Source organism: Penicillium robsamsonii (assembly GCF_028829455.1).
Source record: "Penicillium robsamsonii strain IBT 29466 chromosome Unknown utg000001l_segment0_segment0, whole genome shotgun sequence".
Taxonomy (NCBI): Eukaryota; Fungi; Ascomycota; class Eurotiomycetes; order Eurotiales; family Aspergillaceae; genus Penicillium; species Penicillium robsamsonii.
Window position 1 is genome coordinate 637,656 of NW_026643219.1, and position 17,686 is coordinate 655,341.

The following is a 17,686-nucleotide window of genomic DNA, read 5'->3' on the forward strand; positions in this document are numbered from 1 at the left end:
TACAGTAGTCGTACAGGTATGGGTCTAATCCAAATGTCTTCCCTCCAACATCTCTCCCACTTTCATGACCAACTGGTCGTCTCCATATTGACCGATGATCTGGATTCCTGCCAGTTCAGCATCTTTCTCCCCAGATACTGTCACGGGGACTGAAATTGCAGGAAGACCAGCCAGGCTAGCTGGAACAGTGAATACGTCGGTAACATATGCATCCAAGGGTGATTTCTTGGTAGATTTGCTCATCAAGTCCGACAGTTGTGGCGGGGATGAGGGAGCAGTGGGACATATGATGACATCTACGTCATTTTCGTTTGCAATATTGTCTGCGCCCTGCAAAGCGAGCGGATGCTTGGCTGTAAAGACAGCATTAAAGTCTTGCTGGACTAGACGACGCACCCGTTGTGCTTGGATGAAATAGTTGTCAATGGCATCGGCACTCAAAGTGAATGTGCCTAGCACAATTCGCCTCTTCACTTCTGGCCCGAACCCTTGTCCTCGAGTATTTGAGAATAGATATCCATCGGGCTTTCCGTCGCCATCTGGGCCTTCGGCGCGAGTCCCGTATCGCACTCCATCGTATTTGGCCAGATTTGAAGATGCCTCGGCAGGTCCCACGACGTAATAGGTAGATAATGCGTGTTTGGTGTCGGGCAGGGAGACGGAATGCACAGTGTGTCCTTGTTCCCTCAGGTGTGCCAGAGAAAGAACCCAAGCTCGTCGGACTGATGGAGTCAGCTCGGAAACGTTATACTCCATTGGCACGCCAATTCGGAGGGGGGCTGAAGTCAGCCGTGAGGCAAGTTGTGGTGTTTGGAGAGACGCTTGGATTCGAGAGCGGGAGGATGTTGAGAGGCTAGTAGGATCGCGTTGGTCATGTTGATTGAGGATGTCTAGGCATGCTATTAGCACAGTCGTTATCCAGCCATACTGGTCAAAACCTACCGAAGATATCTCGGACATTGGCAGTGGTTTTTCCAATTATACCCACGGTATCTAAAGAGTTTGCGTATGCCACCACACCCCATCGTGATATCAGTCCGTATGAAGGTTTGAACCCCACTGTCCCGGTGTAAGCAGCCGGAAGTCTGACCGAGCCTCCAGTGTCCGTCCCTAGTGAGCTATAAAAGTCAGCAATCAGTCGTATTGCTAAAGACTGGCTACTTACGCATAGCATTGGTCGGCGGCGACTGAGGCGGCACTTCCACCAGAGCTGCCACCGGCCGAGAGGTCTTCACCGCTGGAATCGCGACGAGGGTTCTTGACAGGACCGAAATGTGAGTTGATCGAGTGTGATCCCATCCCAAACTGGTCCAGATTTGTCTTTCCAGCGACAATGGCTCCGGCGGCCTCTAGTTGATCGACAACGGTGGCATTGAACGGGCTCGTAAATTTATCCAGGATTCCCGAAGCGCAGGTCGTTGGAAGGTCGCGTGTGCAGATATTGTCTTTGATGGAGATCAATCGGCCGTCCACTGCGGACTTGGGTTTCCCTGATCATATCGGTTAATTCTGAAGTAGAAAGTGGAAGTCTGATATTGCTACCTTCTTTCTTGCGCACATCTGCTTCCTTCACGCGGTCCAACCATGGCCCCGCGCGCGACAGCGGGGTTATAAAGGCATTGATATTATGTGCATACTGATTAGCGACGCATCTCTCAGCTTCGCGCAACAAGGACATTGAGACGAGTGAGTGAGGAGTAACATGGACAGGGAGTGGAACGCGAGTTTCCCGGGTCCGTGCTGCTTTCTACGGTATCTGTTTAAGTCTGTCACCTTTGATATTTATGGTGTGGACGGACCTATATAGGTATATATTATAGACTTAATAGCCTTAGAAATCAATAACTATTAGCCCGGATATAAACATCAATATCGAATAATTCTGTTTAAGTGACCTCGGAGCTATAATGTCAATAGTTCCTTCGGGCCGAGCGAAATCGACCAAGACGTCATCCGGATTTGCTCGACTTTCTCTTTTCTTCCACTCCCTCACTCTACCAGCTATGTTCTCACGAAGTGTACTACAGACAGCCACACGAAGTGCTCGCCCGGCCTCAGCTCGAGCTGTACCACAGGTGCTCGGCAAAGCTCCATTCGGTCGGCGATACATTTCGGTATATGGCTACACACAAGCAAAGGCTCTCATCTATTCCAAATATGGCGAGCCCAAAGATGTCTTGCGGTATGTCCTCCCAGCTGCAATTGAACAAACCAAAACTGATCTCAAGTTAGCTTACACAAGCACTCAATCTCCGCGCCGCACGCAACCCAAGTGAATCTGCGCCTGTTGACCGCGCCGATGAACCCCGCCGACGTGAATCAGATCCAGGGTGTCTACCCCAGCAAACCTCCCTTCCAAACGGACCTCGGGAACGCGGAGCCCGCCGCAGTCGGCGGCAACGAGGGCGCATTCGAGGTGCTGTCAACCGGTGCGGGCGTCAAGAACCTCAGCAAAGGCGACTGGGTCATCATGAAGCGCACCGGCCTAGGTACCTGGCGTACCCACGCGCAGCTGGACGAATCCCAGTTGATCAAGATTGAGAACAAGGAGGGTCTGACCCCGCTTCAGGTTGGCACTGTCAGTGTCAACCCCGTCACTGCGTACCGTATGCTCCGGGATTTCTGTGAATGGGATTGGATGCGTGCCGGTGAGGAATGGGTGATCCAGAACGGCGCCAACAGCGGTGTCGGGCGAGCAGCTATCCAGCTGGGCCGCGAGTGGGGAATCAAGACGCTCAATGTCGTTCGGCAGCGCAAGACCCCCGAAGAGACCGAGGCTCTCAAAAAGGAGCTCAAGGATCTGGGAGCTACCGTTGTTATTACCGAGGAGGAGATGCTTACTGGAAACTTCCGGGATATGGTTCACGAGTTCACCCGCCAGGGCCGGGAGCCCATTCGTCTGGCGTTGAACTGCGTAGGCGGGAAGAATGCCACCGCTCTGGCAAAGACTTTGGCCCCCAATTCGCACATGGTGACCTACGGAGCCATGTCGAAGCAGCCTGTTGCATTGCCCTCGGGCTTGCTGATCTTTAAGAACCTCGTATTTGACGGGTTCTGGGTTAGCAGGTGGGGTGACAAGAACCCCGAGCTGAAGGAGAGCACCATCAAGGATGTGCTTCAATTGACTCGCTCTGGCAAGTTCCACGACATTCCCGTGGATGAGGTCAAGTGGAATTGGGAGTCCGAGGGCCCGGAGTTGGCAGAGAGCGTGCAGGGCACCTTGGGCGGCTACCGTAGCGGAAAGGGTGTGTTCACCTTCAACGGCGGTGATTAAGTGAACAGCCTAGATGCATGTATTATAAAGCTAGGCGGTATTTATAATATTGGTCCAGAAACTAGGAATGAATTGTAACAAAATGAACTGCTAGAAATTATAACTTATCAACACTTCCAGTTCTTCTTCACCCAGTCAAGAATCAGGTTTGTTAGAGACATGTTCGGCATGTACACATCACTTTCCTTTGCAATGTCGACATCGAGACCGGCAAACTTGGCGGCCATTATCACCTTGCTCTCTATGAAGTCAAGGTATACCATATCCACCGTCTTTGGTGTCTCTGATGCATTGGGAGATATGAGGGTTTGAATACAGTTTGGCACGCGGTAAAAGGATATGGGTGAGTGGATGGTATCGTCACCATCTGTGCCTGCATCATCTTTTGTCGTGTAACCGGGCACGAGGGCCGGACCGGACATGGGAATTTGCTCACCAGGCGAAAGCCAATTTTGGGCAATCACGTCTTCCGGATATGCAAGTTGCTCGACAGGGCCCAAGGTTGTAGGCGAAGATTCATCCGTAGATAAAATTTGCGGCTGTTCGTTCAAAACCTCGACAATAAGTTGTGCCTTGTCATATGGGACATCTTTAACATAGCGGAAGGTGCTGGTGAATGGCGATATAATAAAGGTTGAGTCTTGGGTAAAAGGCCCCTTGAAGATATCGAACCTTATGGCTCCCGTATTAACAATGGCTAGTCTAGGCGTGTCCCCACGAGACTCATCCCTCACGTCGCGCAAAACCTGAGTCTCAAGCCAGGTGTAGATGCTGTTGGGGTCCGGATACTTGACTCGCGACATCCATAAATCATGTGGAGCGCATCCATGGACTTTGTCCAGATGAAGGTCGGACCGTGCTTTGGTGATCAATCGGGAGACATTGAGGCCTTTATCGGTTGGGAAGGTCTTTTGATCAAGACCGGTATGATGATAATAAGACAAGAGATTATTGTCAATGTATCTGCGTTTGAAGACGGGCCCAACGGCAGACTGGTGGCTGGCTTTGCTGGCGAGGCCATCGATTGACATGAAGCCAATAGTTTCCATGAATCGGCCGCTCGCTAGCCCAAAGGCTTTGGAATCATATTGCGCATAGTCACGCACATGCTGGTGTCCGCCAAAGAATTGAATTGGAGTATCCCAACGAATTCCCCGTATCGCCTTGAAGATCGCCCGGTACTCCGGCGAATGAACAGGCACATGGCCGATCACCAAAAACAGATCCACCTCTTTATCCCGAATGGCTTCTTGGAACCAATCCTCTTTGATAGTAGACGATACCCTCTGGACCACAGTGTTGTTGTAATTTCCGTTGAAATCAAAGAGGAAGCCAAACGCTACTATACGGATGCCTTGCTTCTTGGTAGTGAACTTCTTGAACCGCGGAGCCAGAGGCACAAGCTCTTTCGTGGTCGGGTGAATGATATCAATATTCGACGCTAGATAGTTACCCCGGAAATTAGGAACGGTGATGAGAAGCTCGGCCTCGGATGTGTTTTGCTTGTATAGTTCATGGTTTCCCGACGTCAACAGGTCGATGTCCTGGTGCCGGAAGATGTCCGAAAGGTAGATACCCTTGGGTTCGGACGAGTCGTATAGGCCATTCCCTTCGACTCGGTCACCAGTATCTATAACGAGTAGATCTTGTCCTTGTGCTTCTGCCTTCTCCCGCATGCGTGTCGCAAATGATACATAGTCTCCCCAATCTGCGGAGTAGGACGGTCTGCAATTATTAGTACAACTCCAAAGCTATGCAGGGTCTAAAGCCTACTCCTGCAGATGACCAGCTAACCAGCCATGAGTATCGGTAGTATGGAGGAAATTCAGTTGCCCGAAATCAAGGGCCCGTAGCGGAGCGGAGATAGGATCGGGTGTGGAGGGTTGAGCGGCGAGTGCCGACGGAAGTAGCCAGAGCAAGAACAACATCAGTATCGATAATACACCCTTGGAAGAGTGTATAAAAGCATAGATTTACGGTGAGAAACCCCTTGAAAGGTCTTGCAATATCTGAAAGGAAACACGTAGTTATAGCTAAACGTATTAGAGTTGATACCTCATAAGAAGATATGTCGAACAAACAAACAAGTGATCAAGTGAGCTCTCTCCAATTCTGTATGGTTACGGTTACAGTACCGGTGAGCTCTGATATCACGTGTTGCCCAACATCTTCGGATTTGCATCTCAAAGATTATTCGGACGGCGATAAGTTTTCCCTGGCTATTCACTTTTATCTACTCTCCCGCTCTTCTATTCAATTGAATTCGCGGTCCGATTTGGTCTGCGATCGTTAATTGAATCTCTTTTTCTTTCGTCGTTTTTCATCTTCTTAATTCGATCATATTTCCGCAATGGCAGCTCCCCGACTTTTCCGCCCAACAGCCCGTCTGTTTTCATCGCGCCTTGCTTCCACTGCTCTGCGCTCAAACCTCCGCCAGTCCGCCTGTGCTCCTTCAATTCTGCGCCGCGGATATGCCACCGAGGATGGCACCAAGCAGGTCACCGTTCGCGATGCCTTGAACGAGGCCTTGGCCGAGGAGTTGGAACTTAACCAGAAGGTTTTCATTCTCGGTGAGGAAGTTGCACAGTACAACGGAGCGTGAGTAATCCTCGATTTGCAGTTGGATCGAACCCGAAAGCTGAACTTCCGGCCCTACAGATACAAGGTGACGAGGGGTCTGCTCGACCGCTTCGGTCCCAAGCGGGTTATCGATACTCCCATCACAGAGGCTGGCTTCACTGGTATCGCCGTTGGTGCTGCTCTCGCTGGTTTGCACCCCATTGTGAGTATTCAAGGGAGATGACATTTGATCTAAGAGCGCATGCTAACGGTTCATGTTCTAGGCCGAGTTCATGACCTTCAACTTCGCCATGCAGGCTATCGATCAGATTATCAACTCCGCCGCTAAGACTCACTACATGTCCGGTGGTATCCAGCCTTGCAACATCACTTTCCGCGGTCCCAACGGTTTCGCCTCCGGTGTCGGCGCCCAGCACTCCCAGGATTACTCCGCCTGGTACGGCAGCATTCCCGGTTTGAAGGTTGTCTCCCCCTGGAGCTCCGAGGATGCCAAGGGTCTGCTGAAGGCTGCTATCCGTGACCCCAACCCCGTTGTTGTTCTCGAGAACGAGTAAGATCCCATTCCTTCATTTTGCTGGATTTCGCGTGAACTAACCAATGCTAGGCTCATGTACGGCCAGGCTTTCCCTATGAGCGAGGCTGCCCAGAAGAACGACTTCGTCCTGCCCATCGGCAAGGCCAAGATCGAGCGCCCCGGAAAGGACCTCACCATCGTCTCCGTCTCTCGCTGCGTCGGTCAGTCCTTGACCGCCGCCGCTGAGCTCAAGCAGAAGTACGGTGTCGATGCTGAGGTTATCAACCTGCGCTCCATTAAGCCTCTCGATGTTGAGACCATCATTGCCTCCCTCAAGAAGACCGGCCGCATTATGGTCGTTGAGTCTGGCTACCCCATGTTCGGTCTTTCGTCCGAGATCCTGGCTCTGGCCATGGAGTACGGCTTCGACTACCTGACTGCCCCTGCCGTCCGTGTCACCGGTGCTGAGGTTCCTACTCCTTACGCCGCTGGCCTTGAGGCCATGGCCTTCCCCCAGGAGGACACCATTGTCAGCCAGGCCGCCAAGCTTCTGCGCTTGTAAGCCAATAAATGAGGGCGAGTGAAGAGCTCGCAATAATATAGCAATGTGCCTAGTACCCTTTCACCTGTTCCATCTTATGTCGTTGTTTTATTCTGCTTTTGTTATCCAACCGGTTTAGACAGTCTCTTGGAAAGCATGTACCATTACTCCAGATCAGTACCAGCGTAAATGTGCTTAAACGGATTAGATGGAAATTGATTGCTGCCGAGTCAATTTTTGAAGAAAAGGATAATCCATAACATTGAACGCCATTATGTACATATTCGATACTTGATATTTGATTCGGTTCGCGAGTCATTCCAGGCATCACGATATCCATCAAACCTTTTGAGCAGCACACCCAGCGAAACAGTCAGTTGGCCGGTGAGGATCATAATGTCCTTCTGGGCCATATTCCTCGTCGGTTTCACTTTCCATATCACCAGATTCAGTCTTTAGGGGCCTTCCCACATCTGGTGGAGCGTTGTTTTGAGGTTTCGGAATATCATCTTCCTCGTCATCTCCTAGGACGTTCTTCTTGACTGGGGCTGTAGGGACCACTGTTCCCTTGACAGCGGCGAATGAGCTTTTGAAACCTCCCTTCTTGAAACCCGTACCTCCTCCACTTGGTACCACATTGTGTGCAGGAGTCTCGATGACTTTCAGACCGGCCTGCGCATCGGCCTTACGTTCTGCGCGGCGGTTCTTCTCGATGGCATTTGGATCACGGGTTAACTGTTTGAGATCCTGCAAGCGCTTTCTGTGTTGGTGGTCATATGAGCCGATATGCGCTTCGTACTCCGGATGACGTGAGTACGATTTATTGCAGAGAGTGCAGGTGAAGGAGCTGAGCGCAGACCGCGCTGATTCAGTCTATAAGGGTTAGCTTGGCGGTGACAGACATGGCAGATGTGGATGATTGATTACCCTAGGAGCGGGATTTGTAAAACCACGCTATATCTGTTAGCTGATGTGTCAGATCTGGACCAAAAAAAAGAGCATACCGGTGCCATTGTTCTTGGACAAGAGTACAGCGTGAGTTTAGAGAGAGAGCGTTTAGTACGGCGACGCATTGCGACCATCTGTGTATTAATAGCCAGACCACAGCTAGCGGTGGACCCCCTGGAAGACCTGAGGGTGAACCCATGCCTTAGGCATTAATTTCATGGTGTTCTGTATTGTCATATTAGTATCATTGTATTTATGAGTATTATGTCATCCGTATGGTAAGGTAGACAGGGATACATTCTGAGGGGTTTACTAGTAAATTACTAGTAAGGAATCAAGGGTTATACATTCCGAGGGATTTACTAGTAATTTACTAGTAAGGAATCAAGGGTTTACATTCTGAGGGATTTACTAGTAAATTACTAGTAAGGAATCAAGGGTTAGAAATAATGCTATACTTCATGTATATATATATATATATATTAATTCTGTACACACTATTTTTTTAAACTATTGTCTAAATCTTCATGATGACAGAATACGAATCAACTTGGTTTAAATTCCGCAATTCTAAGCTTCAAGAGCTTATGGATATTGAACCTCACGCTACCGATCCTCCTACTACAGAGCAGGACATGATGGAAAACAGAGATGAAGATGAGAGGATATTGAACGAGTTACACGAATTTCAGGTATATTATAAAGGTTTACTAGTAATTTACTAGTAATTTACTAATATTATTTTCTAGATTTACGAAGGAGACAATCGGACACAGACGCCGTTAACAAGCGGTACCTATAATCCGATCTCTGCTTCGGAAATTGAATATGTGCCTATGCTTCCAGAGTATCCACAAACCGACCCAAAAGGATATGCCTATGTTGTGAACCTTCAGGGTTTATGTATAGAGGAGAAAGAGGAGGCAATGCAGCATGTAAGTAAGCTTTTACTAGTTAATTACTAGTATCTTACTAGTAGTCACTAACGTTTTTAGGTTCAATATTCGCATAAACGGGATGGCCAGAATCGTGATACCTGGTGTACCTTTCTCCAATGCGATGTGACTAAAATTTCCTCAAATTGCCAAGGGATTAAGCATTGTGCTTACCTTAGTGATTCAATCCGCAATCTATACCATACAAAGGTTGATCAAGAGTTAATAAATAAACTCCTTACAGCAAAAAAGGATACTCAGGGAGGAAGAGTACTAACGAATAAACAACGGATGGCAGTCGCGTGAGTATTTATACTAGTATTATACTAGTAGATTTTATACTAATAATACTCTAGATTTTACGACACTATCCAAAGAGGCTTCCAAAATCAAACGGCCTGTGGAAAGTCAGATGAAACCTGTGATTTCCAACTCGAAAAACATCGTCATCTAGTAAGTGATTAACTAGTAACTTACTAGTAACCTACTAATATATTTCTTCTAGGATATTACAGGATCTACTATCTCGCATATACAATGTCGAAATTGGACAGAAGATCAACGTGGAGACCATTTCTATAAAAGCCTACAATGGCAACGGTCAAATCTTGATTTAGATCTTCTCATAGATCTCCTTGAAAAACGTAAATTCCCTGATACCCAAGAGCACTGTGATACATTTCATAGTCATCGATCGCGAGCGCTAAAATGTGGTACGTGTTTCCTTTACTAGTTGATTACTAGTAACTTACTAGTAAAGGCACTATCCACCCATCCGGTCGTGGTGATTTAATCAAGAGCTCGCCGAAGTGCCAGGTCCAATTCCGGGCTTTTATACCTAAAGATCCTATAAAGCATCCCTATGCAATTTGGGTCTCTCGGGGCGTTCATAACCATCCACCACCACCTCCTAGCAAGCCTCCGTTCGAACTAATTAAAGGAATTTCAAACCTTCTTGCTAGGATGCGAAGCCCTGATCTTTCACTAAGTATTTTACTAGTAGTCTACTACTAAAATACTAGTAACTAACTTATTTAGGTTTTTTCCTTCGAAGCTTTGAGCTCCGTGCATTCTGCGCAAAATATGGCAGTCTTACAATCAGTCAACTCCATCATAGTTTTGCGAATAGAGAGATTTTCACTACGATCTTACAAAAGCAACGAGCCCTCTATTACCCCCTTGGGAGAGAAATGGGGGGAATTTATCATCTTTTAGCGAAGGATCCACATACAAAGGTACGTTTTACTAGTAAACTACTAGTATCTTACTAATATCTTTAAAGGAGTATATTCGCGAGATCATTGATAACGAGAGAGGGACCTTTATCTTTTGTGCACTTGATGAACAATTACAATTATTAGCTTCCCTTGATTCATGGGAGGTTGATATGTCGTATAAACGGGTTCAAGGGATATTTAACGAGGTGATTTTTGCTACATTTCTACCTGACCACGGGAAAAGTAAGTTTATTTACTAGTAATCTCTCTGCCTTTACTAGTACTAACTATCTAATTTACTAGTTATAACCCTCCTTCGTGTATTTACTACCGAAGAGACCACTTCAGGGTATACTACTATATTCGCAGCTGCGTTTAATTTGATTACCCGTGTTACTGGTGTTCCAGTGAAGTTCCATTATTTACATGGTAGTGGGATCAAGTCTATTGTTGTTGATATGTGCCCAAAGCAAATGACAGGTACGTACCTCCTTATTTTACTAGTATCTTACTAGTTACTTACTAGTATAAGGTCTTGGCAAAGTTCTAAATGAAACTCAACGTCAAATCGATGGTCGACTTCTTGGTTGGAGATGGCATGCAAGGCATATTCTTATGTTTTGTAAGATCCATTTCTTACGCACGGTAAATAAATTAATACCAGAGCGTGCAGATAATTCGCATCATGAAGCGCGAGCGCGTCTTATCGCTTTAATGGAGTGTGGGAGTAGGGATGACTACTATACCCTAGGCGATTTGATCTCAGGTAAGTAAATCTACTAGTTCTTTACTAGTAACCTACTAATAAAGACTTAAGAACACTCCCCAGAGCTCGCTGGATGGGTCCGGCATAAGCAAATTGATGTGATCGCAGGTGGTATATGTGGGAGTCTTTCTTTAATAGACCCGAGGTTCTATAAAGAAACACGAAGCCATACGAATGCAGTGGAGCAAAGCCACTATAAAGCCTACCGGATGGGTACTCGAGATTCACTCCTATGTGCAGTGTTAAAGTACGTTTACTACTATTTTACTAGTGAAATACTAGTACTAATTAACCCTAGGTCTCGAGTCCTCGATCAAACTGACGTTTCACAACACTTTGCACGTACTACCTTTGGTATAAGGCATTCCTACCATGCTGATGATATGGTAACAAGGTTTAGTAATAGTCTCCGGCGTGAAGGTACGTTTTCTACTAGTAGCTTACTAGTATATTACTAATAAAAATAGAGGCAAAACGACGGAATCGCTACCGTCCTAACAATGATGAGATATCAGATGAGGATCAAGAGCTTTATGGGTATAACTCGTCAGGGTATAGCCATACAATTCAAAGGGCTAGGAGTCGGACTAAGTCACCAAGGAAGTCCCCTCGCAAATCACCTACGAAGCCACTTAACAAAGCTCAAGTTATAGTGTCACCATCACTAAGGTTTGTCTGCTTTATTAGTATTTTACTAGTAACTAACTAGTATAGAATGCCTTCACGACTCCCAATAATCTCAGAAGTTATCAATCTTGACACACCACCGACCGTTATACTAAGCACACCATGCCCACCACGTCGAGGCCGCTTAAGAAGTACTAGCGTCCAACATCGTCCAGCCACACGTTCCACGTAAGTTTAACCCTTTTACTAGTAATTTACTAGTAACTTATATTTCTAGAACCTCTTCAAATTCTCTCCACCAAGATAAGATCGAAGAGACACGTAGGATGATTCAAAAGCTTCAAGAACAGCTTACAGAGCAAGAAAATAAGCTACTTAATATTAAATAGAAATTAAGGGATTAAATTACTAGTTACCTCCTACTAGTACTACCACTTATTCTTAAAAGAATACTAGTAAAATAAAATAATCTACTAGTAACTTCTGTATAGATAGATATCCTTTTTAAATTTCAAGTTCAGCTAAAAAAATGTCATAGAACCGCCACTTATGTTCAAAAGAAATACTAGTAAAGTACTAGTAATTTACTCTTCTCCATCATTCTCCTCCTCTGGCGGGTCACTAACCTCACTTTGATCATCGGAATCGAAGTACTCAAAGTTATCGCATCGAGTCGCATTTTCCAGACGACAGCAGCCTATTTACTAGTTAATCATATAAAAATACTAGTATAAATGCGGGCACTCTTACCAGCTCGGTCATTCGCATCTTTACAAGGCTCGCATGGAACCTGACCGTGAAGCGCTTTAACTTGCTTCCTCATCTCAGTAAGGTGAATCTATATTGATTAGTTTTTACTAGTAAATAACTAGTAGAATCTCCACTTACAGAACCATCCTTCTTACGGGGAATAGTAGGTTTATTCAGGGCGGCGGCCTCTGCCGCGGCAGCAATCCGGGCATCATAGGCATCACGTAAAGCGGTATAAAATCCTAATTTTATTAGTAAATTACTAGTAAGCTACTAGTAAAACTCTTCACTTTACACTTACCGATTGCCGCAGTTTCTTCCACAGTTGTAGGTCGACCTTCCGCAGCATTCAGAATCAACTCAGGGTGCTTCGAAGCGTAATGTTTCCGCAGGTTATTAGTGGACGTTGCCGGTGTCTAAAAACAGCGTTAGATAATTAATTTACTAGTATTATATGGTATAATACTAGTAAATTAATAAAGAACTGAAGGAATGTTGAAGGAATCTTAAAAGAATGTGACATACGTCTTTTCCACAGTTAAGAGCACGGCAAAAACGTTCGCCTAGGTAAAGAGGGGTGTAACCACGGGTCTAAGCCATAAGTCAGTCCCAATTTACTAGTAAAATACTAGTAAAACACTTAAGACTTCACTCACATCAGGCACTGGGAGGGCAGGGAGATTCAGGCCTTCAGCAGACCGCTGGGTGATATACCACTGATACGAGCTCTGTATTTATTAGTTTATCGTGTCATATGCGCATGAATTAAACTCACATGTTGACTGTACCGCACCATATTGATCGTATGTGATGCGGGTAGATGTAATGTGGGTAGATGTAATGTAAGAGATGAAAATGCGTGAATCCGTCATATGTATGGTAAAGTAAACAAAGAACTGACATTGCTGCCTAAGGCAGGGTAATGTAATGTAAACAAAGAACTGACATTGCTGCCTAAGGCATGGGTTCACCCTCAGGTCTTCCAGGGGGTCCACCGCCAGCTGTAGTCACATTAATAGCGGGTCTGACGTGTTGCTGCCTGTGAAATAAGGCATATATGTAGCTTCTTAATTGTCTATGTAGGCTTTTACGCTCGTCCTCTGTTCTTAGTCATTAGCCAGCTAATGTATCCTAGGAAAATGGGTAAGACTTGCACTTATATGCAATATTAAACTCTTTATAGTCAAGTCGAATTATGGCAACATTCGATATACTGAGTCACCTGACCCTGCCATGCCAAGTGGAGCAATCGTCATTATCCGTAGAGGAACCGGCCTATCACAACTACCGTATTATTGCGACTCATCCTCAACCCTAACATTTCCCTGCTTTTTTCCATTTCGCCTACACAGTATGGATGCATGATTGACGAGTTACTTTCTTACGAATTTTGTTTTTGCCCTTCCCCCCAGCTTGGGAAACCCTAGAACCCCGAACACCCTACCCCGAAAACGATACAATGTCGTCGCACGTGCACTCCAAACCGGAGGACATCGACACCAGATCTATCATCTCCTTGCAAGAACTAGACCCATCGCCTGTCCATGATGGCCCGGATGTGGAAAGTGACGAATACTTCCCTAGGGCTGCCTCTCCCACGCAACATGGAACTGGAATTTCAATCCCGAAACTAGGGCTTAGTGGGCATCGCTGGGATTCATGGCGTACGTCAAGCGGCAAAAGCTGGTTTATATATTCTAACCACAATGATTATTTAGTAAATGGTATTCAAAAATACTCCACCTACCCACCTACGGCTTTCTTCATCCTACATCTCGCCAACACCTCTCTGATCCCGCTCGTGACTCGCTCCGTACCCGCGAGCGAATCCTACCTCCTGCTCACACGACCCGTATACCAGGCTCCAGGACTAGAGCATCTTGTCCTGACAATTCCTATAATTGCGCATGTTGCCTCGGGAATTGCCCTCCGCAACATTCGTGCTGCGCGTAGAGCACGCCTGTACGGCGCCGAGACTCGCGCACAGCGAAACGCGTTATATTTCTGGCCAAGGATGTCTTTGCAGGCGCGCACTGGATACTTTGTCGCACCGCTAATTGCATTCCACGTATGGGTCAACCGCGCCACGCCATTGATCGTCGAAGGAGGAAGCTCTGGGGTAGGACTTGGGTATATTGCCCATGGCTTTGCTCGGAGTCCTGTGTTCTGGAATGTCTTCTATTTCTTCTTTGTGACTGCCAGTGTGTGGCACTTCGTTGGTGGCTGGGCGACCTGGATGGGCTGGAGAGTAACCAGTGCGCGCAAGGAGCGTGGCCAAAAAGGCTCGTTGGATGGTATTCTTGGATTTACGGAAACAAAGTCCAAGAGGCAGCGCAAGATGTGGTGGACTGTCAATGGAATTGCCGCCGCTGGCGCGGCTCTCTGGCTTGCAGGTGCTCTTGGTGTTGTTGGACGTGCCGGTGAAGGTGCTGGTTGGGAAGCCAAGGGATGGAACGAAATGTATAGTCAGGTCCCAATCATTGGGAAGTGGCTGTGACAGCTTTGCATGACCGTACATATTATCTAGACTTAATCCTAATGTATAAAAAGAGCCTGAAGATAGTAAAAATCATTCATTCTACATATAACTATATATAATTATTAACATTTGAAGACTCGTCTGATCTCACCACGACAATTGCCTATGGCCTACTAGGGACAATCAGAGCTTCTCTCGTGAGATTCGGCTTTACAATCCTATGTACATGCGCTTTTAAAGAGTATAAATTACAAAACAGGTATTGTTCTGTACCGAATCATGGTCCGTGCGTAGAATCTTTTTCTCCGTCGCATTCAACATCTCTTGTGATATGCTGTGAAAGGCTCCGCTCATGAACCCTTCGTTGATTTTTGGAGCAGCAACGAAATGCGCTAGGCGAAGACTCATTCCTATCTTTATTCCCGCCCAATTCCCTCGCTCGATCCCCACTTCGATCCGATCTCGTGTCCGAATCCTTTCCACTTATAGAACCATGGAGGAACCTCAGATCCAGCTGGTGGAATACCAGGGAGAGAATTACCATGTTGTCAAGGAAGGGTTGGCGAAGATTCTCAACCCGCCTGCCCAAGAGGCCGCTTCCAAGGGAACGAAGAAGGATCTCAAAACCGACGACCAAGTGCAATCCGTCTTCTACAACCCAATTCAACAATTCAATCGCGACCTCAGCGTGCTAGCCATTCGCGCTCATGGAGAACATATCATTGACCTGAAGAAAAAAAAAGCGGCCCAGAAGCTGAAGAAGCAGGCAGGCAATGGGGAAAAGAAACGGAAGCGCGAAGACGACCAGACCGAGAACCCGAGACCCGCCCCAAATGCAGAACACAAGGAAAACACAGAGACAAACGACCAGCCTGTTTCCGCTCCCCCGGCTGACCAAGAGCCTAAGTCAGAAGCCCGACCCGAGCAACCCACGGGTTCGTTCACCGTTCTTGATGCTCTGTCTGCAACTGGACTGCGCGCTCTTCGCTATGCCTCTGAGCTTCCATTTGTCACAAAGGTCGTGGCTAATGACCTGTCAAAGTCTGCAATCAATTCCATGAAGAAAAACATCGAATACAACAATCTTACGTCGATCCAACCCAATCTAGCCGATGCTCGAGTTTACATGTATGGGCTTGACAATGCGAGCAAGTTCGACGTCATTGATTTGGATCCATATGGCACAGCGGCTCCATTCATCGATGCCGCAGTGCAGGCAGCCAAAGACGGTGGCCTTTTGTGTGTTACTTGCACCGATGCCGGTGTCTGGGCCTCGACCGGCTATTCGGAAAAAGCATTCTCTCTGTACGGCGGTATCCCCATGAAAGGCCTCCACTCCCACGAAGGTGGTCTGCGATTGATCTTGAATTCACTTGCCATGTCCGCAGCTAAGTATGGAGTGGCCATCGAGCCATTATTGTCTCTATCTATTGACTTTTACGCTCGCGTCTTTATTCGGGTCTATCATTCTCCCGCACAGGTCAAATTTACCGCAGGCAACACGATGCTTGTGTACAATTGCGATTCCGGCTGTGGCGCATGGACAACACAACCTATCGGTTCTACCAAATCTAAACTGGACCGCAAGGGAAACCCCATATACCACCACGGCCTGACTAAAGGGCCAACAGCCGGACCGCACTGCGAGCATTGCGGTACAAAAACACATCTTGCAGGGCCTATGTGGGGAGGTCCGCTACACAATCCTCAATTTATCCAGAAAATCTTGGATATGCTTCCTGGAGCTGATCCCGAAACATATCAAACCTGTTCTCGCATTGAGGGAATGTTGACCACTGCTCTTGAAGAGGATCTTGACCTATCACCATCTAAACCTGAGCCATCTACCCCCAAGCAACCCGCAACAAGCACAAAGAACCAATATGATCCTGCATACCCTGCCATTATTCCTCGAATGGACGTTGCCGCTCGGGAAAAATACCCTTTCTTCCTCTCAATCAGTGCTCTCGCCAAGGTTATCCACACAACCACCCCTCCTATCGACGAGTTCCGCGGTGCTCTCAGCCATCTCGGATACCGCTCCACTCGTAGCCACGCCAAGCCAAACTCAGTGCGCACCGATGCGCCCTGGGAGGTTGTTTGGGAGATCATGCGCGAGTGGGCCCGTCAAAAATCACCCATCAAGGAAACTTCCTTGAAGCCCAAAACCGCCGGTGCTGAGATTATGGCCAAGAGCCGTGAAAACCTGCGTAAAGTGGACGATGAAGATCAATGGTTATCGCTTCTCAAAAAGGATCTGATGTCCGCCGTTGAAACTGGCAAAGATGTCAGTGACTTGGTCACCAAGGTCGAAGCTGCGCTTTACCGGTCCGGTCCGCGAAATTCCGGACAAACTGCTCCTACTTCTGAAGCGACTCGCCCTAATGCCGATGCCGCTACTGATCCCCAGCCTGAAACGGACAAAGCACCTGCACACCCCTTCAAAAGGCCTCATCCTAGTACCCTTGAGGTGGTCTTTGATGAGGCTCTAGGCCGTCAGGTTTCTGCTGCGCATACCAAGAAACGACTGGTGCGGTACCAGCTCAATCCTCGTGCTAATTGGGGTCCTCTCAACCGTGCGGCGCGACGATGATGTTCAAATATCCCTGTTTATACATAGAAAAGTCCTCTGTACGTTTTCTGCCTTGGTTTAATGCTTGTCACCATCTTCGTATATTGTACATACATAGTAAAGTGATAAGCGCAGCATGTTCACTTTGTGCTATTATTCCTATTCCTAGCTGTATTTCTATAGCTATTAATAAATTTTTCACCTATAAAACCATGGAAAAAAAATATATATATCTCTCTAAAACGAAATATCTAGAATTGCAAAAGAACATACAAAAAAGACATTTGGTATATCTAATGTCCCTAATATCTATCATTGTGACATGGGGAAGCAGATAAATGAAGTGTTACATCTTCAAGGACAGCATTTTATAATTAGATACGATGTGATACCAAAATGAATAGTGCTAAAACCGAATAAATTCCAAAGTATAGCAGTATTATTCCCTACAAGGCATAAAAATGGAAGATAAGAAACTAATAT

General features: G+C 46.8%; 9 protein-coding genes across 9 annotated transcripts; 5 read left to right on the forward strand and 4 right to left on the reverse strand.

Annotated features, from left to right (window-relative positions):
• Window positions 1-24: 24 nt before the first annotated feature.
• On the reverse strand, window positions 25-1,678 carry N7447_000266 (glutamyl-tRNA(Gln) amidotransferase subunit HER2; the record flags this gene model as incomplete). Its single annotated transcript, XM_057224542.1, has 4 exons — window positions 25-890; window positions 943-1,118; window positions 1,166-1,490; window positions 1,543-1,678. 4 exons carry the CDS (start codon window positions 1,676-1,678, stop codon window positions 25-27), a joined length of 1,503 nt encoding a protein of 500 aa, XP_057088558.1.
• A 325-nt stretch (window positions 1,679-2,003) lies between these two features.
• On the forward strand, window positions 2,004-3,274 carry N7447_000267 (enoyl-[acyl-carrier-protein] reductase; the record flags this gene model as incomplete). The annotated part of the gene is made up of 2 exons (XM_057224543.1): window positions 2,004-2,182; window positions 2,233-3,274. 2 exons carry the CDS (start codon window positions 2,004-2,006, stop codon window positions 3,272-3,274), a joined length of 1,221 nt encoding a protein of 406 aa, XP_057088559.1.
• A 107-nt stretch (window positions 3,275-3,381) lies between these two features.
• Window positions 3,382-5,202, reverse strand: N7447_000268 (metallophosphoesterase family protein; the record flags this gene model as incomplete). Its single annotated transcript, XM_057224544.1, has 2 exons — window positions 3,382-4,999; window positions 5,048-5,202. The coding sequence occupies 2 exons, from the start codon at window positions 5,200-5,202 to the stop codon at window positions 3,382-3,384; spliced, it is 1,773 nt and encodes a 590-aa protein (XP_057088560.1).
• A 409-nt stretch (window positions 5,203-5,611) lies between these two features.
• N7447_000269 (pyruvate dehydrogenase (acetyl-transferring) subunit E1 beta) lies at window positions 5,612-6,993 on the forward strand. The gene is made up of 4 exons (XM_057224545.1): window positions 5,612-5,872; window positions 5,933-6,056; window positions 6,118-6,404; window positions 6,459-6,993. Exons 1-4 carry the CDS (start codon window positions 5,625-5,627, stop codon window positions 6,928-6,930), a joined length of 1,131 nt encoding a protein of 376 aa, XP_057088561.1. The 5' UTR covers window positions 5,612-5,624; the 3' UTR covers window positions 6,931-6,993.
• A 255-nt stretch (window positions 6,994-7,248) lies between these two features.
• N7447_000270 (putative C2H2 finger domain protein) lies at window positions 7,249-7,922 on the reverse strand (the record flags this gene model as incomplete). Its single annotated transcript, XM_057224546.1, has 3 exons — window positions 7,249-7,782; window positions 7,837-7,863; window positions 7,914-7,922. The coding sequence occupies 3 exons, from the start codon at window positions 7,920-7,922 to the stop codon at window positions 7,249-7,251; spliced, it is 570 nt and encodes a 189-aa protein (XP_057088562.1).
• Window positions 7,923-8,387: 465 nt separating this feature from the next.
• N7447_000271 (uncharacterized protein) lies at window positions 8,388-11,534 on the forward strand (the record flags this gene model as incomplete). Its single annotated transcript, XM_057224547.1, has 14 exons — window positions 8,388-8,549; window positions 8,607-8,792; window positions 8,853-8,898; window positions 9,149-9,245; window positions 9,548-9,780; window positions 9,831-10,027; window positions 10,075-10,252; window positions 10,313-10,489; window positions 10,674-10,775; window positions 10,827-11,022; window positions 11,074-11,195; window positions 11,243-11,327; window positions 11,429-11,444; window positions 11,490-11,534. 14 exons carry the CDS (start codon window positions 8,388-8,390, stop codon window positions 11,532-11,534), a joined length of 1,842 nt encoding a protein of 613 aa, XP_057088563.1.
• Window positions 11,535-11,986: 452 nt separating this feature from the next.
• Window positions 11,987-12,948, reverse strand: N7447_000272 (uncharacterized protein; the record flags this gene model as incomplete). The annotated part of the gene is made up of 7 exons (XM_057224548.1): window positions 11,987-12,099; window positions 12,153-12,240; window positions 12,291-12,394; window positions 12,454-12,568; window positions 12,678-12,743; window positions 12,809-12,880; window positions 12,928-12,948. 7 exons carry the CDS (start codon window positions 12,946-12,948, stop codon window positions 11,987-11,989), a joined length of 579 nt encoding a protein of 192 aa, XP_057088564.1.
• Window positions 12,949-13,611: 663 nt separating this feature from the next.
• On the forward strand, window positions 13,612-14,649 carry N7447_000273 (MCP1 family protein; the record flags this gene model as incomplete). Its single annotated transcript, XM_057224549.1, has 2 exons — window positions 13,612-13,816; window positions 13,871-14,649. The coding sequence occupies 2 exons, from the start codon at window positions 13,612-13,614 to the stop codon at window positions 14,647-14,649; spliced, it is 984 nt and encodes a 327-aa protein (XP_057088565.1).
• Window positions 14,650-14,983: 334 nt separating this feature from the next.
• Window positions 14,984-17,662, forward strand: N7447_000274 (tRNA (guanine26-N2)-dimethyltransferase; the record flags this gene model as incomplete). Its single annotated transcript, XM_057224550.1, has 2 exons — window positions 14,984-17,161; window positions 17,657-17,662. 2 exons carry the CDS (start codon window positions 14,984-14,986, stop codon window positions 17,660-17,662), a joined length of 2,184 nt encoding a protein of 727 aa, XP_057088566.1.
• Between the last annotated feature and the right edge of the window lie 24 nt (window positions 17,663-17,686).